Source organism: Xyrauchen texanus, chromosome 26 (genome assembly GCF_025860055.1).
Source record: "Xyrauchen texanus isolate HMW12.3.18 chromosome 26, RBS_HiC_50CHRs, whole genome shotgun sequence".
Taxonomy (NCBI): Eukaryota; Metazoa; Chordata; class Actinopteri; order Cypriniformes; family Catostomidae; genus Xyrauchen; species Xyrauchen texanus.
Window position 1 is genome coordinate 17488691 of NC_068301.1, and position 12043 is coordinate 17500733.

The 12043-nt window shown below is 36.4% G+C and overlaps 1 protein-coding gene across 1 annotated transcript in view; it reads right to left on the reverse strand.

Annotated features, from left to right (window-relative positions):
• LOC127619834 (potassium voltage-gated channel subfamily KQT member 4-like) overlaps positions 1–4948 on the reverse strand; it is a 90658-nt gene extending 85710 nt beyond the window's left edge. The window contains exon 1 of the mRNA XM_052092849.1: positions 3911–4948. Within this exon, the coding sequence (XP_051948809.1) occupies positions 3911–4212 (302 nt within the window). The 5' untranslated portion in view covers positions 4213–4948. The remainder of the gene's footprint in view (positions 1–3910) is intronic.
• Positions 4949–12043: the final 7095 nt, after the last annotated feature.

Genomic DNA, 12043 nt, shown 5'->3' on the forward strand with positions numbered 1-12043 from the left:
GTAAGGGAAAAGCACCATTGAAGTAGTCCATATGACTCATGCATTACTGTATATTCAAAGTCTCTTGAAGCCATTCAATACTTTTGTGAATCGCACAGGATTAATTTAATAAGAAAATATACAGTCTGCATACGCAGCGTGCTTCAATTAATGTACGCTACTCTGTTGTTGACACACACTCATAGCTGCACGCAAAAGCATGACTAGTGAATGCTGTTAATGCAGCTCAAAGTTCTTCCTGGAAAGTTTCGCTAAAACTAAAGCCAGAGGGTTTTAACGTTGAGAAATTATGATTGAAATTGTATTATTGTATAATATAACGTTATTCTTATTATCATCTCAGTTCCTGAAGCTCAAGATCATGGGTTTGATTCCCAGGGAACACACAAACTGATATTTGTTGTTTAAATATTCCAAACAAAGTCTAATTTAAATAGAATAATTTAGATCGATTTTTGGTATTCAGACTCATGTTTCCAGAATCCTTCTATGGCTAGCGTCCACTTACCAATGTCTTCAGTTAAAACTACTAAGCAATATCAAGTCACAAAATTAACATTCTTAAATTATTATTATTATTTAATATAAAATAATATAATTCTTAAATTAGCATAATTCAAAAAGTTTTATATTGTGTTTTTCCACTTTTCAGTTTCTTCCTAATATGCTCATGAACCGCACAGACCATTGCATTAAATGCAGAACATCATCTCTATCCCACTTGCCCTGACAAGAAACAATTCAGAGAATTAGACACTGCGTGTCTGAAACTTGAGCCTTAAATGAGACATAACCTTGACACTTTAGGTACTGTAAATAAATCCTCATTGTATTCCATGCATGGGGACAAGGATGTTGCTCATCTAAATTTTTACCTTGCTTCTCCAAAGTGTTCACTTTCAAAAGCTCTTATATGCAGAAGATTTCTGAGCACTGTAATAGTATCCTAAACCTCTAAGTTTATTTTTCCCAAACAAATAACAAGTTGTTTGTTACCTATAATTTGTTTAAACATAACATAAATGCAGTTTTGAATATACAGTTGGATTCTATATACATTATTTGGTGTGAGTGTGTGTACACGTGTGCATGTTAATGTCTGAGTGAGAGACAAAGAAAGAGAGAGAGAGAGAGAGAGAGAGAGAGAGAGAGAGAGAGAGAGAGAGGGGAAGAAGAAGAGGGTGCTCTGCATACATGTAAACAAATGGTGGCAGTGGCTTAGAGATGGTAATACTTGTCTAAACTACACTGGGGTGAAGCACGCCAGACCAAACACTTTCTGTCCATGGACAAATAGTATTTTTACTCGGCTGACCAAAGCACAACCATTCCTATTGCTTTAAAACACAACTTAAAGGAACAGTTCACCCCAAAATGAAATTTTTCTAAACCTCATGTTGTTTCAAAAAAATATGTCTTTCTTCCGTGGAACGCAAAAGGAGTTGTTAGGCAAAATGTTAGCTTATCACCATTCACTTTTATTGTTTGTTTATTTTTTCATTCAATGAAAGTGAATGGTGACTAAGGTTGCATGTCCCTAACATTCTGCCTAACATCTCTTTTTATGTTCTAAAGAAGACACTGGGGATGACAGCATTTTCATTTTTGGGTGATATTTTAATTTTGATTTTCATTTTAATTACTGAATATTTCTAACATTTGTGTCAATTAAAGTTAAAGTACGTTATAAAGATGGTTAATGTGATTTGTGCCACATAACGTCATTTGTGTCTGCCCAGTCAAAATATCCTTTTGAAATCAGACTTTAAATTGTTTACACTGAAGTAGCACGATTACGAGTTATTTTGGAAACTGCAATTAGATTGGCTGTGAAAACTAAAAGCACTCATTAGCACTCACTGTGTTTTTGAGTGAGGGAGATGATGATGAATGACAAGAGGAGGTATGAGAGACTCTGATAAGCTCCCTTCTGCTCTGGATGGGGAAAGAACTGTAAAAAGGTAATGAAATCACTCTTTTTTAATAGCTTACTATGAGTTTAACAGTTGCTGAGAACATAAAAACTCTGTGGTCTAAAATGTCTCTTTATTCAGAAAAATAAATCAAATTACAATAGAAATGGTGATTTGTTGAAATGTCAGTATAATCAAAAATAAGTAATGCACACGCAGTTTTGTACTGATTTAAAAGCCTATGAAGTGTCGCCATGATTCACCTGCCTACTTTACACAGGGCTGGATTTACACTCATACTCACAGACATCTATAAAGGACCTGTTTGACTTGCCATGCAGTTTAAAACTGATGAATATTTAACTGCAGGGGACAACTTCTGACTAGTCAAGTACAATGATATATAAACCACTTCATACGGCTCATTGCTGGGGGTGGATTATTTCAGAATAGAAACAGTTGAGACCCTCAACCAAAGAGAAGTAGGCTAATAACTAACTTTGAATAAACAAATGTCAAAGTTAGCATGGTAGAGGAAAAACCCCTTTGACTTCAAGCACATACTTGGCCTTTTCAGTTGGCAACATCATTTGTGCCAGTGAATAAAACATTTAATAATATGTAGTAGAACGTCTCAAGCAGGGCAGGTATTAGAATGCGATTTTTGGGGGTTCTTTTTTTGTCTGATCAGTGGAGTCCCTTTGGTCACCCCCAGTCATCAGCCATGTTAGCCATGGTCTAAAGCCATTGGCCTGTTTTCAGTAAACTAAATGGTCTGCACTTATATAAATGGTCTGCACTTATATAGCGCATTTTTAACCTTAACGGTATTCAAAGCGCTTTACACAGTGACTCATTCACCCCTTCACACACGCATTCATACACCAATATATAATATATATGAAATATATATATATATATATATATATATATATATATATATATATATATATATATATATATATATATATGTATATGTATATATATATATATATATATGTGTGTGTGTGTGTGTGTGTGTGTGTGTGTGTGTGTGTGTATTTCATATATATTTATTTCATATATAGTTACTTGCTAGTTGATCAACATTTAAGTCCTTTTTACTATAAATCTCCACTTTCACTTTCCAACTGTGGAAAAAATGTGAAAGTGAAATTGGAGATTTATAGTAAAAAAAGGACTCAATATCGATCTATTTATCCCCACAACTATCATATCGCTTCAGAAGACAACATTTTCACCACAGGAGTTGTATGGATTACGTTTATGCTGCCTTTATGTGATTTTTGGAGCTTCAAATGTCTGGTCACCATTCACTTGCATTGTAAAGACAAAGAGATCTGAGATATTCTTCTAAAAAAATCTTCTTTTTGTTCTGCAGAAGAAAACAGTCATAAACATATGGGATGGTATGAGGGTGAGCACATGATGAGAGAATTTAAATTTTGGGGTGAACTATTCCTGTAATATGAAGCAGTAAAATCTCACAAAAACATCAGAAATGGTTTTTGATCTTTTACTAGACTAACTTATCACTATGATATGCTTCGATATTTTTGCAAGATTTGTAAGAGGGATGACTGCTCTGAATCTGTAAGTGCCACATGGTGCTCCAACAATGAGAAGCAAATCTGATTTGTTAAAATAATATAGCATGGGAATGTAATCCAATTGTGAGAGATGAAAATCTATCTTGGCTCATGTTGTAATGATGTTGTCTATTGGAAGGGTCAGATAATAGGTAAATATCTCGACTCAGCTTGTTCAGAATTTAAAGATTGTCACTGACTCTAGGTGAGCGCGCGGCAGGTGCGCCGTTCAGTAACTGGCCATTTGGGCGAGCAAATTACATTGTAGTCAATAGATGTTTCTCTGAGGTAATTTATCAACATGCCTCCTGCTTAGATTTAGACTTTCTCAATGCTCGACTAAATGCAAAACGTATTCAATAACGTCCAAGCAACAGTTCACATGCAGTTTCTATGCGGGTGACTTACATGAAGGCGTGATAGATAAATGCCCATCCTCTGGGTCTCTCGAGCACGTTGTACAGGCAGTTTTGTAACTTTCTGTAGCGCTTGCTGGAGGCAGAAGGGATCGCCCTTGGTCCCGGTGGCACCGGCAGAGGTGTGCCCAGTAAGCCGGTGCGGTGAGAAGGGTGTCCGCGTTCTGGACTTGAAGGTTCGCTTCTTTCAGTGTGAACAGCGGTGAGGGCCACGAACTCAACCCGCCGGTCGTCATTGGATGCTGGGGGAACCAGCATTCTAATGCCTCCGTTATTTGACGGACTACCCAACATTATAAATTGATGCACCGTACAGCCTACAGCAAAACGCACTCTATCACACCACAAATGTCCAAACAATAAAAAAACATTATTGTAGTAATCATTAGAAAGATGAAAACAATAGCCTATTTTAATTACAAATAGCCAACTTTAAACTCAAATACTGGTGATGATAACAGCAATTTAATCACTATAACAAGCTCATTCTAACAACCTGCAAAACAAGTGAACAAAAGTGCCGTACAGTCGCTTACTAATCTCTTGAAACGCCTCAGATTGTTGATCATAAAGGTGCGACTGCATGCTATTAATGTTTATAATTTAATATCAGCAGCACTAATCACAAAGACGAACCCATTACAGCCTAGACTGCACAGTGTTATGAATAGGCTATTTCATGTCGATTTTCTTTGACATCGTAAATCGTTGCTGGACAATGAGCACTTCATGGCGAGACACTTAAAAATTACTCAAAAGTTTTGGAACACACCCAGCGGCACAAAACATTCCCTAACTCACGCTTTTCCTCGCAAATACTATCTATGCACACGACAGAAATGTTCAAAAGTAAGCGACATGCCCGTCGGTTCTCGTCTCGTGACCCCTCCAGAGCGCGGCGCTGATTCCGGTTCTTTGGGGAGGAGCGGAGCGGGTCCGTGAGAGATTAATTCAAAGTAGTGACTGTAGTTCGGTCATTTCAAGACTGTCCTAAAAGTCCGTGACATGGTATAGTGTCCCGCTTTTAAGATGCGCAATGGTGTGGACAGAGCGAATGCGTATCGGGCGCGTGATGTACGGAGCGCTATGTTGATCAAAGTGAGCGCGAGAGACAGGAGGAGAGGGAGGGATGGCTGGCACCGCCACCAAATTTAGCTGAACGGATTATATTTGATGTTTTCCTAAGGGGCAAGTCACATCTTTTCTTTCTTTTTAAGATTTACAGCAAAAAGTGATGAACATAGGCTCTACACTCGGTTTGCTTATAGGCTAAATTTTCCTTATCCATCAGAAAGTGCAAACGTTTCCTCAATTAATCATTTTCAAAACCGAGTTGCATTCTCATGGAAACATATCAAAGTTTAAGCCAACTGCTTGGATCAATGCTAATATTGGATCAACGTAACGCTGTGAAAACATGTAGCCAGTCATGTTCAGAGAATCAATGAAAAGGCCATCTTGTTGATGTCAGGGCCAAGTTTAACCCTCTTGAACAGGTGCTGGGGATGTGTGGTGCAATGTACTAAGCTCTAGACCAAACAAGGCATGTGTCAGCAAATACAGATATTGTTTGCACGTGTCAACTAATAGTAACATTAGAATACATTGCAATGACTAAATTATGCCTACAAAAGTTTGATGCCTAAGATATGGTGTTGATGGTTGATGAAGGCAGTGGCATAGATTACAAGGGGGGTAATCAAAACAAGCAAATACAACTCAATCCCCCCACCCCACCCTTTGGATGATGGAGCAGATTGTGGCAATTTTAAAGTTAAAGCAGAGAAGAAGGATGTCAACAATCAATACCTTGCATTTAGATTATGTGATATTAAGCAAGCCATCCTAATGGCTCCTGCTGATGGTGTTATATGCAATGCTTTAAAGCAACTATGGAATGCATCAGTCCTGTGCTGCTGCCTCTAAGGCCCTCTCCCTGTGCAACATTACAACATTATTTTGGTGGTGAACTCTTTGTTTTTCTTAGAAAATCAATGGCTTTTCAATGCACACTTATCAACCACTCATTTTTTACACTTTCAAATGAATAGAGACATTTTTATGATTTAGAAAGAATAATAAAATTAAACATTAAGATATTTCCATGAATTCAATTCATTTGATTAACTTTTTAGATTTACTTACCATTTACTCGGAAGAAGTTAAGTGAAAGTTTACTGAGCCTTTACTTGGAAACTCTTTTTCAGAATCTCAGAGAATATTTTAATGGCTGTCCATATCAGATATACATTTCACCAGGCAACAAGGTAGTTCGGGCACACCTATCCATTATATTCTGGGCATTTTAAATCAGCAAACATGGAATCCTTGTTAATAATGATATAATGCAAATAGTTAAAGGAATATTCTGGGTTCAATACAAGTTAAGCTCAGTTGGTAACATCTGTGGCATAATGTTGATTTCCACAAAAAATTATTTTGACTTGTCCCACCTTTTCTTTAAAAAAGCAAAAGCATTGAGGTTACAGGAGGCACTTACAATGGAAGTGAATGGGACTATTTTTGGAGGGTTAAAAGGTAGAAATCTGAAGCTTATAATGTTATAGACGCACTAACATGAATTTTTCTGTCGATAATAATTTGAACTGTAAAGTTGTTTAAATCATAGTTTTTATGGACATTTTAAGGGTTTTAGCATTTACAGCATTACATCATCATGGCAACGAAGTTGTAAAATTGGATATAACTTTACAAAGAAAAGGTTAGTAAGCGTCACACTAAAATCAGGTTAACACGCATATTGTTTATGTCTTGTGAGTAAACTTTTAAAACAGTGAGTATTTTAAAGTTTACGGATTGGCCACTTTCACTTCCATAAGTGTCTCACTGTAACCCAGATTTCTGCTTTTTTTAATAAATGTAGGGGAAAGTCAAAATTATTATTTTGTGGTAATGAACATTATGCTACAATTGCTGTTGATTAAGCTTAACTTTCCTGATAAGCAGTATACCGACTTGCTTGGCAATTTTGAAGTCAGAAACTCCTTCGTAGTTAATTATTTTCATGTCATGGTTTAACAACTAACTATTAAAATGTGGGTTTCCATATGTTTTTCTTGCATTTGAGACAGGTTCTCGAAAAATGATGATAAATAACAAAACATGACAAGAATTAGCCTGGTTTTACTAATACAGCCCTTCTTAAAGGGAGAGTTCACCCAAAAATGTACATTTACTCACCCTCATGCCATCCCACATGTGTATGACTATCTCTAGCTCTGTAGGTCCAAACAATGCATGTGAATGGTGATCAGACCTTTTCAAGCTCCAAAAATCAAATAAAGGCAGCATAAAAGTACTTAAAATGACTCCATGTCATGGTTAAATTGAAATAACAGAGTGATATAATAGGTGTGGGTGAGAAACAGATCAATATTTAAGTCCTTGTTGACTATAAGTCTACACTTATCATTCGAAAATGTGGTGAAAAAAGAACTGACTGAAATATTGATCTATTTCAAACTCAAAGTCATTGCATTGCTTCAGATAATATTCAACATACTGTATATTAAAGTTGTATGGAGTTGTAAGGATAATTGTATAACTTGCATTGAAAGGACCTACTGAAATATAAAAAAAAAAAATCTTTGTTTGTGTTCAGAAGAAGAACCGAAGTCATACACATAAGGGATGGTATTGGGGTGAGTGAATGATTAGAGAATTAACATTTTTGGGTGAACTATCCCTTTAAGTTCAAATCTGTGTAGCCCTACATATACACTCACTGAGCACTTTATTTTAAACACCTGTACACTAAATATTCATGGGATAATCTAATCAGCTAAATATGTGGCAACAGTGCAATGCATAAAATCATGCAGAAATGGTCAGAACATTTACATTCATTCACTTAGCAGACAGAGCTTTAGTTCATGTTTACATCAACCAAGAGAATGGGGAAAATGTGATCTCAGGGATTTCGACAGTGTCATGATTGTTGGTGTCAGACGGGCTTCTTTGAGTATTTCTGTAACTGCTGATCTCCTGGGATTTTCACACAGAATGGTGCCAAAAACAAACAAACAAAATCCAGTGAGCATCAGTTCTGCGGACGGAAATGCCTTGTTGATGAGAAAAGTCAATTGAGAATGGCCAGACTGTTTGGACAGAAAAGGCTACGTTAACACAGATAACCAATCTGTACAATTGTAATTATCAGAATAGCATCTCAGAATGCACAAGACATCGAACCTAAAGGCATATGGGCTACAAAGCAGTAGACCACGTCCAACAATTTATTAGGACCACAGTGTTCCTAATAAAGTGCTCAGTGAGTGTATTTATTTGCAGGTTATGCACCCATAGCATCTCCATAGGATTAACTTCAGAAGTTTCATTAGAGAGAATCATTCGGGGTTCACTCACCCACAAACAAACAGAGCCCCCTTCTCTAAACTTCTGTAATTAACTCAAAGACCAAGTGGTACAAAACAGTTCAAAACCTCCAACGTGATATTCCGAGGACACACAGCAGCTGGGGAAGGTCACCGGAGACATGCACATTTCTTTGAGCGCCAAATGTCACTGCTAACACAATTCTATTGAAAGACATAAACAGCTTCTCGTCTTCCTATGTTGCATGGGTGCACACAGGTCTACAAATGTTGTGAAGCAATGTGGGAAAAATTTAAGCTCTTTATAAACACACACAGGACACATTCACTCAGGTCCCAGAAAACTCTGTGTTATCCAAGACTGAACCGCCACAGTGGGACTTTAGCGGAATTAAAAAATATACACACATCAGCAGCACTGGTTAGACCTCACAGGCCCTCGCTTCCACTGTGCTCGGTAGAACACGGCTGGTCAGCAATGCGTTTCCCACACCAAAAATATTACTTGGCATTTATATCTTTAAATATTTTTTCCTACTAATTAATGAATACTATTTTATATATTTTACTAAGTGGTTCTCAGTTTTCTTCCTCATGTGCAACAGAAATCAACACATAATTGCTTTTAGCGAAAGAAACATTTATGTAGATACATTTGCCGTTTCTTTCGGGATTCAAACGTGACAGAACTGCTGTCACATAATTCTGTAATCCTGTCCCTCTTCAGAGAGATGTGCCACAAATTTCTCCCACCAATTATAAATTAGCTTTAACCTTATTACCTTCATCTGGAAATGTGGACATTGTCCAGTGACCCAAATATATGATAATAACCGCGAAAATAATCTACTTTGTTAAACAAGCACTATTTAAAGGAATAGTGAAAATGATATCATCATTTACTCACCCTCATTCCATCCCAGATGTGTATGACATTATTTTTTATGGTGAACATAACAAAAGATCTTTAGAAAAATATTTCAGCTCTGTAGATCCATACAATCAAAAACATACAATTGAACTTTGAATCTCAAAAAAAGGACCTAATGGCAGCATCAAATTTATCCATATGACTCCAATAATTAAATCCATGTCTTCAGAAGTGATATGATAAGTGTTGCTGAGAAACAATTAAATTTTTAAGTCTATAAATCTCCACTTTCAAGCAGCCCTCCTAAGCATTCTTCTCTCCTAAGCGCTCTTCCTCTTTTGTTTTTGGCGATTCGCATTCTTCGTGCATATCACTACCTACTAGGAAGTAGAATTTATAGGAAAAAATAAGTAAAATATTGATCTGTTTCTCACCCACACCTATCATATCACTTCTAAAGACATGGATTTAACTACTGGACTTGCATTGAATGGAACTACATAGATGAAATATTCTTGTTTTCATAGAAGACAAAAAGTCATACACATCTGGGATAGCAATAATAAAATAATAAAAATTTTGGGGTGAACTATCCCTTTAAGCAAAAGGAACAAAATTTTAATCATTAACAGTTAAAAAAAGACGACCGACTCGTGGTTCACCGCCGTTCTTTCAAATCTAGCATTTTGAACGTGAAATCTCCCCAGCTATCGAGGGATTATGGGATTGTAAAATGTCCAGTTGATCCCTATTTCAGAACCTCTCTGGAAATAGTAGGTCATCCGGGTATTTCTTGCTTAATGTTTTATGAATACTGAGGATTCGGACATACTACTCCAGCATACTGTTTTTGGCATACTATAAAGAAAAGATGGGTTGAATTCAGATGCAGCAATTATTCCACAGTTAAAGGAATAGCTCACTTAATCATAAAAATCGTCATTGTCAAATTGTCCAAATAAAAATATAATTCACTCACCCTCATGTCATTCTAAACTTGTATAATTTTCTTTCTTTCATTTGAATAAGTTAAAGCAGAAATGATAATTGAGAGTTAAAGCGCAGAGAAAGATTTTCAGTGAATAACTATGTAAATTTCAGTCTGTTATTAAAAAGCTATTGTGTAGTTCACAATTCGCATGGACAGCTTTTCTGCTACTTTCATGGTGCTTTTATGTCCTTGTTGGTGCTTGACATCCTTGACACATTGGTGCTTTCATTATATGGAAAAGTCAGCCTGATCTCATGAAAATGACATGGCTGTGGTGACATTTTTGTAAAATGATATTACTTGGTTTCTAACATGTATTGCTGCAGTTCAGAGGTAAAATGTACATTCTGCAGGATAACGTATTTTGCGTTCCAAGGAGAAAACAGTCATTCAGTTTTGGAACAACATGTGTGTGAGTAAATGATCACAGAATTGAGGCAGTGGCCAGACTTATGAAAACATATGTGCTTCTCCTAAACTAACATTCATGAGTTACAAAAAATGTATTCCTGAATCCATTACATCCTTTTCCAAAATTATGTCATTACCCAGTGTAGCCTAGAGGTTGGAACAGTAACACAGTTGTATCTTCTGCAGAGCAGGACGGGCTGGTGTGCTTCCAGTATTTTGAATGAAAGAGACCTTTTGAGAGACCTCTGAGGGTTGAGCAAGTTCGACAGACACCATTTCCCAACTCAGTGAAAGGATCTTTTGTATCTAACCTGCATCCTTAACCTACCAAAGAGCACATCCTTTTGTCCACCTTATGTCTCCAAAATTGATCACACAGACAGAGTGGAGCAATACAGAACGTAACCAAAGAAAATTTGATGACTAAAGGAACCTCTGTTCTATAGTTCTTGACCTCAAGCATCATTTCGCTGGTTGCTAGACTTAACCTCAATTCCCTAGACACCACTATGACTTTTAAAAGCATTTAATATCATAAGAACTGCAGTACTGCAGCCACACCTGAATAGTTTGTGCCCAGGGATCAAGCTTGTTCACTGGAGGTGAATGGTGTCCAGCCTCTCTCTGAGACCTGTGTTTTGATATGTTCATAATAGCATACTACCAAACTACTTTTAATACAGTATGCATATTGTGAACAGTATGCACATTTTCTATATTCATACTGTGCCCTGATTACCTACTATATTGGCCAAAATGAGCAGTATGAAAAGCACTAAACTTTATGTGCTGAGCACCACAATTTTTGGCATCTCTGTTGTTACTCATTATTTGTTTGGGTTGCAAAATTTTGAGACATTTTTTAAAATACATTATTTGATTGAAAACTCAAAATAAAGTTTAATTTCCCAGATTATAACTGGACATACTCACTGATTTAAACATACAATTTGATATGGTCATGTGACAACAAGACAGCATGCTACTTTTTGAAAGGTTTATTGTGGAACAAAATGCCAAGTGTTTAACATTCTATTTTAAAAAAATAAATAGTAGGCAGTAAACAGCGTATACTGTGCAGTATTCAGTAAGAAGTTAACTCATTCCATTTCAAACGCAGCCTTGGCCTGTGAATTTGGTAACAGTAGGTTGAAAGTTCTTCAGTGAAAAATCATCTATGCTTGCAGATTTTTGAATCACAGCCCCCAGTGGCTGAAGTTGAATCAGAATCAGAATTAGAATGGGCTTTATTGCCAAGTATGCTTTCACATACAAGGAATCTTTCTTGTTGACAGAAGCTTCTAGTGCACAAAACCATACAACAACAAGACAGAGATAATAATAAAAATATAGAAAAAAATAAAGAGTGAATAGTAATAAATATATATAAATACACAATAAGACAAAAATATACATATAGTATGTGTAAATACAAATCTGTAATATACAGTGCAAGGGAATGTAATGCAGAAGAGGTAGGATATGTTAAATAATACA